The 22,551-nt window shown below is 38.4% G+C and overlaps 1 protein-coding gene across 1 annotated transcript in view; it reads left to right on the top strand.

Moving 5' to 3' along the window:
* The window catches only part of RPS6KA2 (ribosomal protein S6 kinase A2), a 167,618-nt gene that overhangs the window by 118,367 nt on the left and 26,700 nt on the right, over positions 1–22,551 (top strand). Inside the window, exons 11-14 of the mRNA XM_071549435.1 lie at positions 765–829; positions 9,728–9,830; positions 14,387–14,517; positions 15,838–15,963. Of these exons, the coding sequence (XP_071405536.1) occupies positions 765–829; positions 9,728–9,830; positions 14,387–14,517; positions 15,838–15,963 (425 nt within the window). The remainder of the gene's footprint in view (positions 1–764; positions 830–9,727; positions 9,831–14,386; positions 14,518–15,837; positions 15,964–22,551) is intronic.

The following is a 22,551-nucleotide window of genomic DNA, read 5'->3' as shown; positions in this document are numbered from 1 at the left end:
TGTATGCTCTGATGGCACTGAAGCAAATAAATTGAAGTAAAGTAATAAAAAAAAGGCAATCTTCAGTGAAGACATAAGGCAAAAGTAATGAAAAAATTAGATTTCTTACCTGATTTCAGAGGACTTTTCCTAAAATTCCTGTAGTAATGTAACAGATATTTAATAGTGAAGAAAACATAACACTGAGAAGGATGATTGTGGTACTCACAGGAATTTGAAGGCAGTATTTGAAAAGGGGGAACCTAAAACTCTGGCTTATGTTAAATCATTTATAGCCTTTTGGTATTTTGAATGTGTAATTATTTTTAGTGCAGCTTTCTCTGTGGAGTACAGGTAGCTAGTCAAGATTTTAAAGTTTGGGCAGATAGAAGAGCTGCTGTTGGTGGCAGGGAGCATCTGTAGCTGTGCCAGAGTATCAGGACATCCTGGGGCCTCTGATCTTGCTGGTGCATGCACTCTGCTGTGGCTAAAATCCCATGTCTCATTCAACCTGAATGTGCAGCTATACTGCCTTGGCAGCCTCCTCACTTAGAGAAAAGGAAAATACCCTCAGCCATCAGATTCTCATTAATGAAGTGCCTTGTATTTATGGTAGTTTATACTGTTGTGGCAGTTGCACTGTTCAGGGTTTCTTGACTAGAGGAAATGTTTACATGTTGACTGACTTTGTCAATGGAAAAGTGGGGAGTGGGAGGAAGACTGGAGATTTCATGCAGCACTCATCTAAGCATGACTCTATTTTGATTCTTTCATTCTTTTGCCAGGTGCTGGATTTGATGGAGTGGAAGAAATTAAACGTCACCCTTTCTTTGTTACTATAGACTGGAATGTAAGTGGAGCAGCATATAATTTTTTTATTGTTATTTTTCTTAGCTGCATTTTTTGAATAGACACTGCCATGCTTAGGAAGGAAGACGATATTCTCTAACATGTTGAGCCCAGGAGCTAGAGCCTTTTCAGTGGGTGCCTGTGTCTCTCTTGCATACATATTTGGCAGTGTTAGGTTTCCGATTTAACTTGCTTAAAGGTCTTAAAGGTCTTTTCCAATCTATATGATTCTATGATTCTATATATATGTTTATTCACATACCCACAAAAGAAAGGAATGAAAAGCTGCTTTCAGCATTGTCAGTTTCTTCTTACTACTTGTCTCTGTAATCTGTTTTATCATGATACTACCTGAGGCTATTTGCAGCATTCCATAGAATAATTTCCACATTCAGCTCTATAAACATAAGACTTATTGTGGGAGCCAGACTGGAGTGCAAATAAGTAGCTGTAAATTAAATAATTCCTGCAGTTGTAAAATAAAACAGAGCCAAAGGATTGGCCTTGAAAGAGATACTCCAGAGGGAAGCTCTAGGTCCCTCCATCATTCTGCTCTAATGTTCCATATTGAAATATTTACCTCTTCTCACAGGGTTGGGCAAGCTGGACAAAATGCTAGTTTTACTCTTTCCGATATCAAGGATGTTCAGGAATCCTTTTCTTTCTTGGAAATATTCAGAGCAGCCCCAGGTCTGCTTTTACATGTCTGCCAACTGTAGCTCCAAGGAGGTCCAAGACTTCCAGGTGCACCCTTTTCCCAAACACAGCATGGTGTTACTGGGACTGCCTGGGCATCCACAGAGCTGGTACAGCATGTTGTACAGCAGGTTGTGCTGCTTTATGCTGGGGGAATCATAAATCTTCCAACAGGATAGCTTTGTTAGCCCATTCTTGTCATTTTGGCCTAAGTGACTACAGGACAACATCTAGTGCTTCCACTGAGTTGCAATGGGGGCTATAGAAAAGCACAAAAGTGATGGATTTTCAGAAGAGTGATTTTACATTTCTAGGCATACAAGTCAACCAGTGAGAACTGGAAATGTCAGTTCCTCTTACAAATGTTTGATGTTTTATTGAGGTGAGTTATTATTTTAACATCAGCACTCAAAATTGGAACAGCAAACATTTGATCAAATGAAGCATGGTTCAAATAAGACATGTCAGAGGTGATTATAGATTGGTAAACAAGGGTTTGTTTTATTGCTATCAGCTACAGCTCATAAAGCTGGTGGTAGAGATTAGCTAAGTATTGATTTAGACTTGCAAGAAGTTAAATCTCACATTTTCAGCATCTTATTTATCCAAATTAATTTATTTTTAGACAAACCTGGAAGCAAACATTTTTCATTCTTGATCTGAACAACTACCAGTGTATCAAAGCTCCTGTTTGCCAAATCCTCTAGCATTTTCTAGTTTAAGTTTATTCAACCTGTGTTAAGGTTGTTATATCTCTCTAATATTTAAACTGTTCACTCATGAATGCTAGTGCAACAGGTCATGTTGATGCAGTTCTGAAGATAAATTCTGGTAAAAAAACATGGATATATTTGAGAGAGCCATTCTCAAACTGCAGCCCAGGATAATTCAGTAAAGCTAATTCCTCTGGGAAAGAACATTTTATGGTGCCCAGGTAGACGTTGAAAGGCCCCAAAAAATCATTTATTTTGGAAAAACTCATTAGCAAAATCTCATAAACATGTTAAAACATCTTCCATGAAGGTAGAGTTTGAAACTGTCCTTTATGGTCCAACTGACTTTTAGTCCCAGTACATATGTTCTGGAATTTAGATTCTCTTTCCTCTCTGCCTCTTACTAGTCATGAGATTCTGTATGAAGGCTTTACATTCATTGAAACAGTAAGTGAAAATAAAAAATAGAGAATTTGGAAGACTTGGAGGATGATGATGATGATTATTATTATTGTTGTTGTTGTTACTATTATTATTGTTTTCTGTAATCCTCCAATATCTCTACAGTCCTTAGCTTTGCAACCAAAATACAGGTCAGACGAATATATCTTGATGTAATAAGAAGCACTGGAGCAGTGAGAGGGTTTTTCTTTCTTTATTCACTAGTGGAGCAGCTCACTAACTCATCACAGATAAATGAGGCTCTGCATCTTGGAATTTTTTGAAGTCAGTTCTGTCCCATGAGACTCCACAAGACCACCTTCTGTCATGATAATTGGTGATTGTTTCAAGCCCGGTTCTTCGGGGAACAATTTCATGCCTAAGGAAACTACAGTCCTCCATCATTTGCAACAGCTCTTACAGATAGGGAAATATCTACCGTGAAGAGAATAGGTATGCTTGAACATGCCTTGGAGCTAGAGAGGAACGTGGATTTAATTGCCCTTTGATGTCTTATCTAGCCTTCTAACGCTGCTGTAAAATGTAGCTGTAAAAATCCATTTTAATCCAACATAATTAGTGCTTATTGCACTTTCTTGGAGACAGACACATCATTATTATGCAGATCAGCTATTGTCTTTGTAATAAATTTCCTCATTTTAACCTAATTTTCCAATTACTCATGGAGATCTTGGGAGGCTTATCTCATTACAATAGCTACAGTGTTTTATAGATTTCAGAGCAATGTGAGCCAGCCTGGCCCTGAGCTGAAGCCAGGACTTTGACTTACAATGATCATCCATCCAGCTGTTAAGGTGTTCTCCATTGACAGAAAGGGAGAGAGGTCAGAGAACAGAAATGGATCAGACACAGATGTTTAGTGCTGATATGTGGTTGTAGGAAAAGAATCCCTGTGCCCTCATTTTGTTCTCCTCTATACAGAATCTCTCTCACACATCAATTGTAGGCAGTCAGCAAAAAACACTGTTAAGACAGGACAGGAATGTTGATTTATTTTATGCCTTGGTAATGTGAAGACCTCAAAGGGCATGAACCAAGCTCTTTAGGAGAACTTCTGTACTACCTTGGCAGGTATGATAGGACTGCTGTGACTAGTAAAATGGTCCTGCATCAAAAACTGCCTCATCATGAAGGGTCAGAATGGTTTAGTGCCTGCTAGAAATGCAATATGAAACAGATCTTTTTTAAGCATGATTTTTGCTACAAAAGTGGCATGATAATCAGGAACAAACTACCAAGTTGCACCATCTAATTTTAAAAAGAGATTCAAAACAGAAATGAGCTAACTTCTTTTTCTAAGTTTGTGTGCAGTCTGGATATTGCAGTGGTGAAGTCACTAGAATCTCAGGTGGAAATGTATGACTTGAAACATCATTTCGGAGTATTTTCAGTGCTGTCCCCTTGGGATTTGGATTGGGGCTGGTTATTTTCTCTGTCACTGAAGTGTTTACCTGTTGCAACATCATTTCACTGTCTTCAAACAGGCACAACCAGATATAGTGTCTGGTTTGCATAAAGGCAGTGAACACAGTGGAAACAACATGTACAGTGTAAGAATGGCCCGTGTTACATGGCAGATGCTGCTGCCAAGCACATAAGTGGTGATAGTGCATGACCACTGCATGTAGAGGCAGTGAATACTACTGGAAAACATGAGTGTGGCCAGAGAACAACCCTCCTCCTTCTGGCCTTTCCCTGGTTCCATTTCCATGTTCCAGAGTGCCATTCTTCAGCAACATCTCCGGTCATCCTAGGTTTAACTTCTGGTTAACTTATGTACTAAATGAACTGTAGGCAATCTGACAGAGTTTTTATGCCTGGATTTAAAACTTGGCATGAGCTAATCTCTGTAAAAGTCTCATTTTTACAGCTGTTGTCACCCCATAACAAAGCCTTAAATTCCCACTTTACAGGGTGAAAAATAGATAAAGGTTTCTGCAAATATCAGTCTTACTGCTCTAAGACATTTAGTAGGCACTGTGACGCAACTTCAGTAAATCCGTTATTGAATGAATGGACTGTCTTTTGTGATCAAGGCTGGGACTCTCAGGAAAGAGATTAGATGCCCAGTTCTTTGAGTTTCACCTGCCTGCTAACCCTTTTCTTCCTAAAGCAACTAGACCGAAGCTGAGTTGACCTCAGGTAATTTCATTCATGGGCTCTGAGAAAGCTCAGTCTGGTTCCTGATTTTTTTTTTTTATTACTGTTACTTCTTTCCAGATCATGCATAATGAATTTCTGTTTTTTCATTGAAAATGAAAAATAAAATATGAAGTCTGGTTTTGCAGACTGTAGTTGGAAGAGTGGGCTATAAACAGTAGCTTTTGTTTAGATGACAGGCTAAATTGGAACTAGAGGAAATTATGTGCTAGAAAATGAACTGCCAGATACAGCTGAGGAGAGGAGTGGAAAGTGGATTCAAGTTCTCTTTCCTTCAATATTAATCAGAGATCAAACTAAACTAAAAGCATGAATTATTTAATGCAGGTTTTACCAACAGCAAAAATTAATCCCAGGATCTGAATTCTGCTAGCTTTCTATTGCAGGCAATAACATTGAGTCATTAATCTAGGAGAGAACAAGCATTTTAGAATATAATTCATCCTTTTGTCTGCTTTTTGTATTTTCCATGACAGGTATATGTATCAAGGGAGTTTATTCTCACACTACAAGTGCATCACTGTAGAGGGTAGCATCTTGCTATTTCTAGAAGGTGTCTAAGGAATAATTCAATTCTTGATCAAAGAAACTCAGTTCAGGAAATGACTAAATACTTTTTAATTAAATTAAGCCATTTTCATCTTCTTGATATTTGCTAGGCACATGTATAGAGCATTTAGAATCATAGAATCATAGAATCATAGAATCGATTGGGTTGGAAAAGACCTCCAAGATCATCGAGTCCAACCCTTGGTCCAACTCTAGTCCATTTACTAGATCATGGCACCCAGCACCACGACCAATCTGCATTTAAAGATCTCTAGGGATGGTGAATCCACCACCTCTCCGGGCAGCCCATTCCAATGCCTGATTACTCTCTCTGTAAAAAATTTTTTTCTGATATCCAACTTAAATTTCCCCTGGCAGAGCTTAAGCCCGTGCCCTCTTGTTCTATTGCTGAGTGCCTGGGAGACACTCTGGGTTTTTTTTAAGAGTGCATTTTTTAAAGATGATGAAAAATTAACTGCTTATCAATTAGCAGAGAAAGAAACAAAATGTTGCAGTATTTTGTTACTAGTCTCCCTGCTGTATTGAGTTTCAGCTGAGGAGGTGTTCAGATGAAGTTGATATTAGCTCTCTGGCAATATATTTTACGAAAAGGTCACTGGGACCTGGAGGAAAATTAGTTATTTCAAATAAAAATTGTTTTGTACAAAATCAGAAAGGAAGTTGACAGAAGCTTAAACTTGTGTAGAGCTGTGTTATTAATTCATAGGTACTTATTAATATAAAAGTACTGATTTCCAAAGTTTCAGAAGGATGTGAGAAGTTGATAAGTAGACAGAAGCATGGATATGTATCCAGGTGTGAATATCTAAATTGGTACTTTCACATCTTGGAGTTCATCTCCCTCATTTTGTGGATTATGCAGTCCCTCAGCACAGCCTCTGGATCTGACAGCTCTGTGAGATACACAGTGATTCCTGATATCTATCAGCCACATTTTTCTGTGCTAAGCCATTGCTGTGCCCAGTTTATAAAATTAGGGGTCAGATGTGGGAGGTTATTCTTTACTGGGAAAGAGAAAGAAGTTACATTCTCAGTAAAACATTAAGGGATAAAAAATTCAATTCTCCTTTATGGATGTGTAAACAATGTGGAAGGAAAAAATCTTCAGCTTTTTGTATTTGTGCAAAATAGCACACATGTAATGATCTTAAGCACTCAACCTGAGATTTAAACGCTCCAGGTAGCCCTAACATATCCAAAGTCTCTTCCAAATGCTTAGTAAGATCCAAAGCAATAAATTGGATATCAAAACTGGGATTTAAACTGAGACTAGGAGTCTGTTCCCATTTAAAAAGATGATGGAATTCACAGTGACTTTGGCATACAGTACCAGGATTACCATGACTTGGAAAGTACATAACTGTTTAAAGTTTAGCAGAAGTTATGTAACAGTCTGATAGAAATGGTCAAAGAAAAGATTTGAAATTTAAGTTGGTATATCATTTGCCACGCTGCTTGGTTTCTGTTGAAAGAAGTCAAGGTCAAGATACATCGACCCCAAATAATTTTGGGACCATGGTAAGAGATAATACATTTCCTAAAATCAGAAATATTCTTGAAAAATCCAGAATGGTCTCAAATGCTTCAAGAAATATTTTTTCTCCATGTATTCAAAACTATGGCTGTGATTCTTACTGTTTTCTTAGATCAGCTTGTGTCACACTGTGTTTTGCAGTCTACAGGGTGCAAGTTTTTAAAGGAAGAGGCATTCTGCCTGCAGCAGGCCTTCATGTTTAACTGTGTTGGGCTGCCTGTGTCTTAGTGATTTGGCTTTGGTTGTTGTGGTTCACTCAGAGAACTGGAGCTACACTGGGATGGAAAAGTCCATAGATGATACTTCTCTGTTTTTCCTAGTCCTTAATGATTTCATTTAATTTCCTGATTCAAAAGCTTGGGGGGAAAAAATGGTTTAGGCAGTTTACCTTTGTCTATTGTCTTTGTTCCATTCTCTAGTCAGAAACACCAGAAATAATTTTTATCGCAAGTGGAGAAGGAAATAGAAAACGAAGTCATCCTGGTTGTGCTCAAAAGTGCCTTTCACTTGCATAAGCAACTTCTTTTTTTCCATCCCAGAAAGCAAATTTGTGATTATGCATCTTTAGGTGGCATGTGACTCACAATGAATCTTAAATCCCTCCCTAGCAGTGGAGGATGTGGGTTAGGGATTCAAAATACAAATGTAGAAGCACTTAAGAAACTACAGATGGGGGAAGGAATTAAGAGGCCAGAGAGAATATGGTTATGATAATAAAAAGAGTGCAGTTCCTGAATGATGTACAGCTCTAAAACATTTTCCAATTTTTGGACCTCACAGGATGAGTGGTGCAGTTAATTCAGGGAGGAAGCATGTGCATGTGACCATATTGCTTTCTGCAGCAGAAGCACTGCAGCTGTGAATTAAGACAAATAGAGGAAAGCTGGAAGCAAATAGCTTTCTCAAGGTGAAATCCTAGCAATAGAAAAGCCTTCAGTAGGTGCTGAGTTCTTCTCTTTCAAAGTTCTGTGCAGACAGAAAAGGATGTACATTAATTACTAGGTAGATACTTTTCAGCTGATGAGTGACACTTCCTGCTTAAGATTGCAATTGGCTTTTAATTATTTGGAAGACTGGATTTCATTGTGGCTTACAGCAGTTATTCATCTCTTTTTGTCTGAGAAGATATAGAGCAGTTTTACACAAGCAGAAACTTTTTTATGATGAAATGGCCATTAATTATTGCAGAGTCATTTCCAGCCTCACTATTTCACTTTTCCAAGGAATTCAACCACAAGCATATCCTTTTTGTTAGGGCTAATACTATCCTACAGAATTTCCTGCTCAAGAACCTTCATTTATCAATGCAAAATCAACCTCAAGTTATGGTGATTTGTATATATCTCAGATTTGACCACATGCTTTATATTACAGAAGACAATTCACCACAAAACCCATAGTTAAAAAGAATCTTCCTGCATGCAAAGAGCTGGGCAAGCATTTATTAATCTCCATGAAATATTTTGAAAAATCAGCTCATTAGGAAGTTGTTTTAAGAGCTAACCTAAAAATATATGTTACAAACAGTCATAAAGTTAACTTTCCAGTTTTTATCATGACTTAAAAGTTTGGATGAAGTGTTGTATTTATGTTCAGACATGCTAATTATAGAGAACTATCTGTGGCAAGTAATTCAGTCCTTGAAACCCGAGAACTACAAGAATTGCTAGAAAGGAAATGCAGTCTAGGGACTAAAATGTGCAGCACGGCATCAAACTGAAGCTCTGTTCCCCATGCTGCCATCAACATGATGTTCAGTTTTGGCCATTTGAAGTAGAAATGATGCAGAGATGGCTGGAACCAATAGGGCTCTTTCAATCAACCTCTAGAAGCTTTGGATCAGATCCAGATATGCTTCACCTCAATCTCTTCATCTCCTAAAATGTGTGTATGAATGCAAAGGGGCATGGTGTAACAATTTCTTAAAGATCACTAAGCATGAAATAAGAGGCCAGAAAGTCCCTCATAATAAAGGCAGTGTATTAGAATGAGTTTATGGTGCCTATTACTTAGGTGATCCCCTACATCATCTCTCGGTCATCAGTAGAAACTCACACACCTAGCAGTGCTTACCTTTATCTCCTCTCTTCCTTGTGTTTTTCCTTTGTTTTGTTCCTCAGCTTAAGCTACATTTAGACCTTCAATGTGACTTCCCACCCATCCGCAGTGGTTTCTTGATAGCATCTTTTGATGGGAATTTCATCTAACCATCAGATGTTAGTCCCCTTCCCTTTTACCAGATATGCCAAAAAGAACAAGACTTTGTTTAGGTTGTAAGGACCAGGCAGCCAAGCCTGTTGCTCAGCTCAGTCTGGCAGCATGTCAAACATATTGCTAGTTCTTGACAAATAGTAAATGCTAAAACAGTCACAGCTTCTCTAGAGGTTCTTTGTGCTGATTGCCATTGCTGCAAGCTACAGTCACCCTGTTACCATTGCACATTCCAGTGTCTTGTCCTTAGACCAGTGAGTTTCCAGAGGTCCCAGCTGAAATACTGTGCCAGTCTATGGGCTAAATTTTTGCCAGAAACACTTGTGTTTATTTTCTGGATTCCAGTAGCTAAAAAGTGTAGAGACCATCCATGGCACAGATTCTAAGCCAACCTGTCAAGCAGAAGCCAGAGTCATTGACATATCCTTTTTTGCCAATCCTGCAAGGATACCACAGAGCTGAAAGGACACCCTAAAGGAAGTGGGGGAGCTTATCTGCAGATGCTGAAGGTGTATACATTGCTGTTGATTGTGGTCTGTTCTTCTCCTTGTAGAAACTGTACAGAAAAGAAATCAAGCCACCTTTCAAGCCCGCCGTGGGACGGCCAGAAGACACCTTCCATTTTGATCCAGAGTTCACATCTCGAACCCCCACAGGTTAGTAAGGTGGCACATGGGTTATACAACTTTTCAGTTAGTAAGTTCATTCTTCCTTTCCCTCCCTTTTTCAGCAGGCTCTAAAAGTCAGATCACCTGTGGTATTACAGGGTTCTGCAACATCCAGCAAGAAGCAAATATTGTTTTGCATTTTCAAGAAAAGAAGCCCATAAGTATTTCACGAGCTTCACATTAATTGGTTGTCAGGAAGGACAAATTTCACATTTTTAAATGGAAAAATAACTATTGATTTGCTATTTTATTTCTTGACATTGCTAACACTGGCTGAATTTAATTGTTTTAAATTACCTTGGTTTCAAAGAACTTTGAATTTCTGCAAGTCAGTATATAATTATGTATTCCATAGATGTTTTATTTAATTATGAAGTCCCACAGACTGTGAACTGTTGGAAGTTAATATGTGGTTAACAACAATGAAGAATCATCAAGTTTTCAGGTCAGCAGAGTTATGCCAACAGTGGAAAGCAAGAATACCAGTAATGTCAGAGTGGTAATCCTACTTATAATGTTTCCTCTTGCTAGATATAGATAAGTTACATTACATTTCTGCCTATGATATTCCTGTGTAAAGGCAGTACCTATTTATATATTCTAAAATGTAAGAATTTAATTAGCTGTTGTTTATAAAACACTTTGACGATGGTAAGCACTGTAAGCATCACATAATAGCCAAGTATAAGTTCTCAAGCTCCAACCCACAAATTGCCCCAGAACTGTTGCAGTGAGAGTGAAAGATCTGAGCTCTCATTATGAAAACACCTGCATTATAGCGTGTGAATCACAGCTGAGATTTCCTGTGGTTTTCCTGCAGGCAGATCATGACCTACACCATTTTTTTCCTTAAAATTAGCCCAAACTTCTATTCTAGGCCTGACCCAAACTTCCTTTCATGGGGTTATCAGTCAGTTCCTAGGGGATTTTCGGCAAGAACCTGTTGACTTATACAAACTCGCAAAAGATTACAGTGTGGTTTATTTGAGTCTAACTGGAACATCCACCTATCTCTAGTATGTGTTGGCCATGTTCTGATATTCCTATCCTACTGCATGGAAACAAATGATCTTTGGATACCAGACATTTCCCACCTCTGACTTTAGCTTTCGATTTAGATTTCGGAGGCACTAGTTTCTCTGAAATACTGGAAACTGCAAATGAGTCTGATCTTGAGAGAAGTGCAGTCTGGTGCTGCCCTGGGAAGTCTCACTGACTTGCAAAGAAGCATTAAGAATTTGGATAGCTTTAGAAGTTCACATTTCATTGGTTGTGGTAATGCCTGGGGCTATACTTTACACTCTGCATGTTACTACTGTTGCCTAACTCAGTTTGATGTCTCATACAAGATACTGACTTGGAAGGTTTGTTTTGTGGTGGTGGCTGGAGTGGCAAGAAGGTCTCAATTCTGCTTTGGGCTACTATGGAAAGTGGCCTGAGAATCAAACCATGTCATTTCAAAATCGATACAACTGGAAGTGTGAATGCCTTTACACTTCTAGAATGATGGAAAAGCCCTTGCAGACTGGCAGGATATTTTGCAGACCCTGACTGCTGACTGGTTGGGTCAACCAGAATGGAGAGAGGATCACAAAAGTGTGTAATTCTGGCTCGTGTTGCCAGTGGAATAAAACAAGAACCATTTTTATTTTGTGTTTTTTCTGTCCTGACATAGATCTCAAACCAACCAACCCTGTTACTGAGAACATACCCAGACAGAAAGCACTGTAACAATTCCTGCTTCATGATCATGCAATTGTGTTATAATGAAGCTGTCAGAAAGATACTGCCAAGGAGGGGACACTGATACATATAGACATTTTATACTCTGTCTTTATGAACAAGTTCTTCTTCCTGAAAGCAGGTTTATGTCAAAGTTTTGGATCCAGTAACTTGCCAGTCCAGTGATTGTCTGCACCTCTGAAAGTTTATTTACCCTGGAGGTTGAAACAGCTTTCTGTGGATTCCTAACCTCAGATCTAAGTACGCTAAAAATGTGGTTTCTGACACTGACAGTTCATCTCTATGGGGATAGTTTCACATCACTTTTTCTCAGAAATTTTTCCGAGTTGGAGTTGTTTTTTCTGACCACTTGCTTCCTGAATTCACATCTTGTTTGTGGTGACTCAGCTCCTCCCAGGGAGCAGGAGGCTGAAGCAACCTAGGTTAGAAATTATGATTTAAATAAGCCTCAAATCAAGAGAATTTTTGTAATCCAACTTAGATTTCAGTCCACAGATGTTTTTACTGTTGCAATTGATGGGGCAGAATGCTGTAACCAGAAGGGATATTTTAGACTGGCTTTACTGCAAGAAAAAAATAAGTAAAATTGCACCTGAAGTATCTAAATATCCTCCTCTGCAAAAAAGATAGTAATGTTTGCCAACTCCAGTGAAGCATAATGAATGAAAAAAAAAAGATTTATGAAGCCTTTGAAAGCTCTTAAATTTGGATGTTGTAGTGGAACAAAGCATTATGACTTTCACAGGGAGAAAGATTACCATTATAACAAGATTGGTGTTTACAAGGGGATCTAATTCAGACATATGAAATGATTCTAGATTTATAGAGGCTAGGAAAATTATTTGGGTTTCTTAGCTATCAGTTAATTAACATGATTTAAGCATGATTTTACACTTAACAAAAATTTTTTAGCATTTAATTCATATGATGAGCATATCAGTTGTCGGCAATGGATATTTAATAGTGAACACCAAATAATCACTAGTTTTTCTACAGTGTTTGCTCAAGCAATTGGCAGTGAATTATGAAAGAACAGTTATTTTTAAAGGGACAACCTACCACCCTAGTTTTAGAGCTGGATCACAGCTTTTCTGAAGTCCAGGAGTGTTCAGATTTGAATTACTGTTATTCCTTTTTTTAAAACAAATTCTTTTCTCTTAGTTAATCCCTCTTGGAAAAAATCACTGTTATATGTATACACCATTATAGGAAGTATCCAGTGACGCAAGAGGTCTGGTGTGATTCAGCCATTTTTTGCGAGGAGAGTGCCCATCAAAACACTGAGATAAACAAATAGCCCACGTCATTTTACCGAAAGACAATCTTCTCCATCTGAACTTTGACTTGCTGTGCTTATTTCTGACTCCTGTCAAAGCTGAGGCAGCTTTGTGATGAGAAATATAATTAGCTGCAGTCTCAGTTTAGTTTATTTCCAAGCAGATATTTTGATTTTAGCAAATTCTGGCTTCAGATTCTCTGTTCCTTTGACCAGACTTATACAGGGAGTGTGCACACTAAGAAATACACATTTTCACATATTTTCAGGGCCACAAGCAATACTCAGTCTTCCATGCTGTTGCCCTATGCTATGCCCTGTTGTGCTGATGGAGTAGGCAGGGGAGTCAGATATAAGGTCCGGTGAGGATGTATTTTCTTTAGATAACTGAGTGTTTACACACTTACTACAAGGAGACAGCTTTCTAAAGGAAGTTTAGCTCTGTAACTTTTCCATGGTAAATCACATGTTGCACTGGAGGAAATGTGAAGGGAAGGGGAGACAAAAAAACAACCCCCCAGAAAGCCAAATAGAAGGTGAGCAAATTTTAGTACTGTAGGTTTTAGAATACCAGGCCAGTTACCAAGGAATGCTTCTCACAGTGACTCTTCTTGCTTATGAAAACACCCGAGATAAAATGTACACTTGAGAGAAAGATATTTTTAAAGCTTTTCAGAATTTTAAGTGAAGCACAGCTCTTCTCTTTTTGCTTTGTCATGCTGTTTTCACCAAGCAGTGGTGCCACTACTAGGAACTGCTCTCTGGTTATTTCATTCCAAAAGTAGAATAATTCAGGATTTCCTAAACTCCAGCCATCCCTCCCCTGGTTATGCCATGTCAGGGGAAGGAATGGGGAGAAAACCTCCATGAAGGTCAGTTAAAACAATGCTAGTTTTTTTGTTCACCTGAGAACAAGTCAACCAGTGTCCTCCCTGGAGTAGGTCCCAACTCCTAAAGCTGCTGTCTATAAGATCCCTATAGGGGAACAAACCACCACTGGTGTTGTGCTTTAACACTTGCTTCATGTCTTCTCTACATTCTCCTGACTCACACAATATGTCACTTCAGCTTTTGTAATTTCTGTAGTCAAGTTGTGCTGCAGAGGACAGTAGCAGCTTGCAGCTTTTTTCCACTCCCAGAAAAACCTCTGCTAAGCCAAAGGGTGCCCTTCCTTGAGTCTTCTGTCTCTCTCCTAGCCTCACTGTCTTGTGTCTTCTCTCTTCTCTCTGTGTGTGGATTCTTGGCAGTACTTTGCCTAAGAATGAACATGCACTTTGAAAAAAACCTCTGTATCCAATAGGAAAGATCCTTGGAAACAATACCCCTATGTTGTTCAAATCCAGAGAAAAGGAATGGGGAAGGCACACCAAACCCTTGAGGCGGAGGTGAATTACGTTCACATGTATCTGCCAGTTTATCAGGTTCTGCTGTTGACTGGTGGGGGTGACTTTGTTGTGGGTGCCGTGCTATTTATTAATTTCTGTTCTTTTGTGCAGCTCATGAGGACATTTTCTTCCTTCTACAGATTCCCCAGGTGTTCCTCCAAGTGCCAATGCTCATCATCTTTTCAGAGGGTTCAGCTTTGTAGCCTCTAACTTGGTGCAGGAGCCTGCACAGCAAGATGTGCACAAAATCACTGTTCACCCAATTGTGCAGGTACTGATGCTGACATTACACCTCACATCTGATGGGCAGACACATAGGTGCATGGTGTATTTAAACTGACTCAACCTGATCACTGGTATTTCACAGCTACCTAGTGGAGGTAGGAGGTGTTTACATGCGGCATATAGAGGGTGGAAAGTGAAAATTTTTCCCCAAAGGCTTTTATCCATAAGTTCATATTCCCCACAGCCTTTGCAAGGGAAATAGGAACTGCTCTTTATCACAACTTAAATGAAAAGTATTTCTGAATACGTAAAATATGATTTCAGTTGTGCATGTAGGGCAGGTAATGAAATGCTATTTTTTCACTGAATGCATGTCATTCTCAACAGTTTTGTCTTGGATTATCTGATACAGTCAAAGATGCAGCAAATTTTCTCACTAGGAAAAAGTTCCTCTCTTACCCCAACCAGAGGGTATACAAGCCTCAAGGGGAATGCCCCTATTTTAATAATTTATAGCGGAATATGTTGTATTCTTAGAGATTTCGTTATGCAACAGTGAAATGTTAACCAAGAAATTACATCTCAGAAATGTTATATATATTCCTGTGATTTACTTTGTAAAAACGTATTGCATGTTAACATGTGTGCCTTAGAATTTAGCAGGTTCTATGTGGACTTTGCTAGCAATTTTTAGACAGAGTATTATTGGGGATTTTTAGAGCTACTGGCCATTTCTCGAGTCCTGGGATGAAATTTGCAGCAAAGCCTGAGATCTGGGTTTCACCAGTCCAATTCACCAATTTAACCAATCCACCTGCCCATGCCCTTTCCAAAGGCGATATGAATTAATGGCTTAAAAAAGTAACCTCTCTCTCACATAATTAAACACAGTCTGGACAAGACCTCCCATGGTTTAGAGACACCTCCCACATGTGTGGTATCTCTTTTGATGACTATGAAGCCATTAGTATTTTATAACTTATCTGCCCTCAGTAGTTAGAAATAAGTTTATATTGTCAAGATGTATGTGTTTGTCAGGATATTTGGGTCCACGGTTTCCTAAGAATTTTAAATCAGTGGTGATTTTCTGCATTCCAAAAATAGTTTAGAAAATCATTATGGTTTTGCCATTACTTCTACATGGACAACTCTATCTTACAGACAGCAAAAAGGTAAAAAGGGAGGAGATACACTTCCTTGTTTAACTAAAGAGCTTCAAAATTTTTTAACTGGACTTAGAAAAACTACTGAGGATGAGAGCTCTTGTGAAGGAGAGGAAATCAAACACCTCCTTTAAAAGAAGGCTAATCCTTGCTTTTACATACCCATGTCCTGATTACCTTGTTTCTTTTGTCTTTCCCTGTAGCAGTTACATGGGAACAACATTCACTTTACAGATGGATATGAGATCAAGGAAGACATAGGAATCGGTTCCTATTCAGTGTGCAAGAGATGTATTCATAAAGCTACAGAAACAGAGTTTGCAGTGAAGGTAAGAAAGCCTCTGGCAGATGCCAGAAATGTGGCTGAGAGTGCTCAGCCAGCCTGGGCAGAAGTTTTGTCAGTGGATTTTTTTTTTGGCTGATTTCTTGTTGGCAGGTGTTGCTTGGGTTTTTTCTCTTTTGTAAGATGATGTTTCATGATAAGCCTTATATTCTCACACTTCAATCTCTTAAATTCCTGGACGTAAAAAAACCTTTGCAGTCTTGCATGAAAATCCTGTTATTTACTTCAGCCATAGTCCTTGCAAACTGCAAAAGATTTTTAACAGCCTCTACATTTAATCATTGTAAATAAACCAAATAACATACAAAATGATTGCAAAATTGAAATATCATTTATTCTTCTTTCTCAAGTTGTTTAAATCTGACATTTTTATTGTTATTAAACAAATTTGTCAATGCAAAACCATGATCACGTACAAAAACTCAGATTTCTTTTTGTCTTCTTGACATTCAAAACCAACATGCTACCCAAAGAAGCAAAAGTCAGTCTTCAGCAGAGATTGAAAATATTTAATTGGATGTTAAAGACAAGTCAGTGATCTTCAGATTTGGTCAAGCAACACATAGTGTTTGTAAAATGTCTTTACCAAACTTGCAGTAAATGAGGGGATCTTGCCAATTGTCACTCTACTTTTATTAGTTTGAAAAGATTTGTAAACTTCACTAATAAATGAGGTTGTGTCTTTGCTACTAAAGAAGATTATGAGAGTTTAGGGAAGTGATTCGAACTGCAATTCATCATATAAATGAACCCCAGGTAGTCAACAGAATAATATTAAACATTTTATTCAGTCTTAATTTTCCATTACTAAACTGATGATAATGAAGTATCCATGAAAACCCATGGAACTTTTGGTGTTTCCCCATGGTGGTCACAAAAATCTGGAAACCATCAATAACTGACAATCTGTTGGTGTCACTGTTCAGATAATGGTTGATTTTTGTGGACTACACCATAATTAGGAGGATGGACCTACCAGCAGGTCTGTGGGCTTGCATGTGAAAGTGCTACTATTTTCATTTCTAAATAACAGAAAATTTATAGTTTTCTGGTGTCCAGGTCATTTGCCAACAGATGGCATTGTGTTATAGTAGGTATGTGTTCTGTATAATAAGTTGTGTTTGTGATGAACAAAATGCATGCTAAATTAAAGTAATAACTTTAATATTTTATTTTTAACACGTATTGCTGGCAGTTTTATCAGTGTAACACAGTCAGTGAGAAACCAAAACAGGAGAACCTCAAAGATGTCTGAGTGCCTGAATCTGAGAGGGTCCAGCATACTCAGCAGCTGGGTGTTGGGTAAACCTCAGAGGATCCAGAACAAACTCAACACATGGAGACACTCAAAACTTCAGAAGAGTTCAACACTGTGATTGCTAGGTTTATGCTCCTTCCCATTTTTATTAATATTTCCTCTGTTTATTCCTTTCTTCCTCTACTTACTACTATTCTCTTCTTGTAAGTCAAATGTGTAGCACAGTTTAGGGGTTGGAGACAGTTGGTGGGTTTCTGTTTGTACTGTCTTTGCAGCACATTTAGTACTGCCTCTTTGATTATTACTCCTACCAATGTATTAATTTTACTTTTCTTTCAATTATAATTTAATTTCATAATAAGATTATATAATTTTGTTATCAGAGTAGCTCACTTTCAAAAAAAAATGCACAATGCCACCCATTTCCAATAATTAGATAGCACAGGAGTTGCTACTGATATTATCATAATTATATATCAGTCCCGTTTGACGTGCATCCTTTAACTTTCTCTATAAAAATCACTGTAATTAGGCTCTTTTGATTTCTGTCAGTAAGTATAATTTTCTCAGTGCTCTCTAGTACATAGCATTCACAGAAAAAAAGTATCTGCAGTGATAGTTTGTGTGATAGGCAGCAGCCACATTTGTCTTGCACCACCCCATTAAAAGCTTCCTCTTGCTGATAACCTGACAACACATCAGAGAACATCATCCTGTCTCCCCAGGGGAAGCCGGTGATAGGGAAAGAGTTAAAGAAATTATGCGTTGGCATCACTGCAGGAAGACACACATCATGTCACTGTGTAAATAAGTAATCCTTCCATGGAGGCTGCCACTCACCTTATTTACTGCTGCTGCGTGGTGCCATACAGACACAGCAGAGTACCCAGCCAGAGTAACTGGAGTCAGAGCACAGTCAGAAAATCCACTCAGAAAACCAAAACCTTACCTAGCATAGAAGCAGAATATATTTATTAAAATGCAAAACATTTCAATCCTTTTTCTTTTGCTGGCCAGCTGCTACTAATTGGGGGGTATCTTGTAGAGATAATTAGTGATCTGGCAGTGCAAAGAAGTTCTTTGCTGGTGTGTAAAAACACTTGAACAGATGTGAAATTTCACTCATTTCAGAGTCCATTTTGATTAGGCACATAGCTCACTGAGGTGCTTTTGGAATTTCCCCTAGACACCTGTCTGCACCTGTAGGCAGTTGTACTCTCTTTGTAAATCCAATCATGAGCTTGTAGAAGAAAATTTTCTTGCAACTTATTCCTTCTTCTTCTATTTCATCTGTAAAAAATGAAATGCTAGTAATAACCTCCAAATCTATTCTAGACATGGCCTCGGGTTCCTAATTGAAATGTTTCACAATTCAGACTTATAACTCCACTTCTGAGAGGGTTTCAACACCATGCAACAGAAAACTGTGTAGACAGCCAGATTTCCTGCAAACTGAGTCTACTCTGAAACTAGGAGTCACCTACCTGGGTCAGTGAAGGTTGATGTTGGTTTAGCAAGTCTATGTATCATATTCTATTGCATGTACATACTCTGAGGAGCTTTAAAAATTTTACTCTTGGGCTTTCTTTCCATCTCATTCCCAAGTGAAAAAAAGTATGAAATACAACTAAATATATTCTTCATTCTTCTGAATCACAGAATATTCTGAGTTGGATGCTTTGTAAGACTCTGGTAGAAAAAGAGAAAAGGGGAAAAAAGAGTTTCTCCTTTGATGGACCTCTAATGTCTTTCAGATTCTTCTCCTATAGTATTGATCATCCTGACTAAAACAGGCCTAATGATTTTTAATAGCAAAGGGAATAGTCATAGTTACATGATTCACACGGGTATAAATGTTACAAGGTGGTAAGAAGCAAAGGAAGATCAGATTGAACTGCTTCAATCACATCAGTATCTAGAGAAAATAAGTCAATTAAGTAAAAGAATCATGCTAGAGGAGACAAGGGGTTTCTGTGGATGGAAGAAAGTTTTCAGTGGAAGGCGAAACAGATTAAGAGGTCTCGTTTGGAGTTCACAGTTCTTGATGAATCAAATTTTTCAAGACTTTCCAGAGACTTGATGCAATTACCCTATTTCAAATATTTTTCTTTTCTTAAAACCATTGCACGGCTCTCAGGCTTGGAGTGCTAATGAAGCTTTCAGGCTGGATTTTTGGCTGTGCTTCTTACTGATGCCAGATTAAGTAAGTTTGAAAAGGACTTGATTGCATCTCCCTTTTTCTAAGTATTTATCTATTTAGATTGACTCCCTACCCCTAGGAGGGATTACTGGTGGATAATAGCCATGTAGAAACTGCTGCTACTATAGCCTGTTCTACCCCCAAAATGGTAACTGCCCCAGACATTGCAGAGGTGCGTCATTTAAGTACCAGATTCAACACCTTGATTTCAGCTGTCTTCTTCTCCAGGTTAAAAGGATATCTGACTGGTTGAGTCTTGGGCATTTTTAACCCCTTCATGCTGTTAGAGCCAGGGGAAGCTTCCCTCCTTTGAAGAAATAAAACACAGGGTAGAGATAGTCCCCACAAGTCCAATTTTGCAGATGCCAGTATTACAGTGGAATTTGGATCTCAAAACACATGTGAATTCCATGACTTTTTCCTGTGTCTGTAATGTACTAACCAACTGTTTGGCTCCAAATATTCCCCAGTTGTGAACAAAGCCAAAGTTTGCAGTCTGTGTCTGCCACTGGGGTACAAGTTAGTTTATGATAGAGTCCTAGTAAATCCCACAGTTTATATATAAATCTGGTATTTACAAAGCCCTGAAAGCACAGCTACCTAGCATGTTTTAGTATATGAAAACTGGAGAGAAAGGTGTATTTTAACTACCTACTAAAATTCAATACCGGTGGAGAAGTGATGTCAAAATGCTGTCAATAATAAGAAATCAGTGCCTCCTGAGAGTTGGTTTTAGCAGGCCTGTGCCATCAAACTTGTATACCTCTATTTGTTTGCTAATAATGTGAGTGACATAGACAGCAAAACCCATATAAATTCCAGAGTTGTTTCATAATTTTTTTAAACTTCATTTTTCTATTTCATTGGTGTTCACATTCTCGGTTTGGTCATTTGTAGGTGGTTGGTGTAAGTAGATAAAATTGCATGCTAATCTGAAGGCAGGAGGTTACACAGTAGTATTTAGTGGCTCTACATCTTCTCCTTAGCCTATATTATGGTTATGTCAGGAGTTCAGTGCTGCATGCAGCAATTCTTGTAAAGAGAATAGGACTCTTGAACACATGTAGCTTTATTTATTGAAATAGGAAAATGAGAAAATAAAGAAAAAAAATCGGTCTAAAGGTCATTAAATCTCCTTGAATGTTAAGGTCTCTGTAGATCTAGAGGGATTTACTTAGAATTGTCTCTCCTTAACCATAGCTAAAGTGAAACAGACTGTGAAAATTATATGGAAGGCTTTGTATCTACTTTTGACTGTCTGGGAGGTACCTTGTGTCTGGTGGAACATGGATAAATATATAAGTTTTTTAATAAACAAGTCAATGGAAAGCTTGCTGGATAACCTCACATTGCTTGGCCCTGAGCCTGCCAGCTTGTCAACACCAGAAGATACTCACCCACTGCTCGTCCAACCATTCCTCCCTCTGCCTGCATCAGAACATAGTATGTGGGTCAGGCCCCAGTGTATGTGAAGCCATCTCCAGGTCAGATCCACTGGTAAATGCATTCCCTTTAAATTTAGCTTTGAAATTTAGCAGAAGTTACCTGCTGCTGGAGCAGAGCAGTAACAGGATTCTGCAAGGGAGAGGATGGGCTAAATGGGTATGGATCAGAAACTGAGGTCCTGTCTCAATTCTCGTTCCATCCCTAGTAATGCAAACTCCTCTTGTCTTTGCTGGGTGGCTGTGACAGTCAGGTTTGAATGGATGAGAGTATAGCTCTACCACATCTTACACTCATGGAAAATAGGAAACAGGAGGAATATCATGTGATGTATAAAGACATCATTATAAAACCTGTCAGCCAAGTGAAGGGAAATAAAGGTGCTAACTGTGCTTCCAGAAGCCTCTAACTGTCCTCGCTTTTCCCCAAGATGGCTTATCAAACTACCTATGAAGAGCATATCTTTTGCCTCTGAAAGATCATACCAATAACTCTGAAAGATACTTTCCAATATTTTATTGAGAATGTATCTCAGACTTACAGTCTTCCCCAAAATTTTTATTCCTGTTTGCATTTATTTCCAGAGTGATATGCAATGAAGCTGTTCAGTGTACTCAATTAATTTATGGGATGGAAATATAAATATTTGAATACCAGCATCAGACAAGCATTTCATAAATATGTTGCTAGTGTAGTTAAAGTTTTATTAATAAAATTGATACGCAAACATATAGATTTCCATCTTTCTAACATTCTTGCAAGTAAGTGAGTTTTTTCTGTACTGCCTGAGTAGGAATACTAAACTCTGTGGGACTATATGCTCTTTTGGTATGCATGGTTTAGGACAGAATATAAACAGCAGAAAATATGCAGAAATTACAAGGCAAGCTCTATCTAGAGAGCTACAAATATGTATGACGTAAAACAGACAAGTGCCCGGTGGGATGCAATCAAAATCTATAAATATCTCTAAGGTGATATAAATGATGGATGACAACCATTTGGCTGCTAAAGACATCAAGACAAGACAGAATGTCTTGAAGCTAAAAAAAGGAGCTTCATGGAAGAAAAAAGCTCTGATTGCAAGAGCAGTTGGTAAAACACTTTTCAAGGAGATGACCGAGATGTCCTCCCCCTCAATACACAAAGTTGGATTTCTCATACTAGTGGAAATGTAGCTTTACAAATGCAGGGTAAGAGGCACAAGATCTCTTCTTACCTTGATAAACTACTGAGAACACTTAGCATGTTCTTCCATGATATTTGGTTTATAAAGCTGGGCATCAGGAAATGCAGTGGTCCAGATACTTCATTAAAAGCTGGTTTTGTCTGCCTGAAGCATACTCAAGCTTCTTGGCAGCATGACACCAGATTCTGTAGGCTATAGGGTGCCATGTAGGAGACACAGGCTTTCAAGCAGACTTAAAAATAAATCTCTGATGTTCTTTGAATTTGTATAGGGAGGGCTGTTTTCTAGAGTGCTCCGCAAAGAAACTGGCATTAATAGCCTTAGTAAGGGCCAGTTACCATAATGAGTGATTACAAATGGTGTGGAGGGTGTCCTCTAGGTATGATGGAAACAGAAAATGATTTACAGTAAAATAGATGAATTAGCAAAGGAGTGATGAATAAAGTTCTCTGTGAGGATCTTGTGTCTGACTGGTGAGAGTATT

Source organism: Pithys albifrons, chromosome 2, assembly GCF_047495875.1.
Source record: "Pithys albifrons albifrons isolate INPA30051 chromosome 2, PitAlb_v1, whole genome shotgun sequence".
Classification (NCBI taxonomy): Eukaryota; Metazoa; Chordata; class Aves; order Passeriformes; family Thamnophilidae; genus Pithys; species Pithys albifrons.
This window is presented reverse-complemented; position numbering and strand designations above follow the sequence as displayed.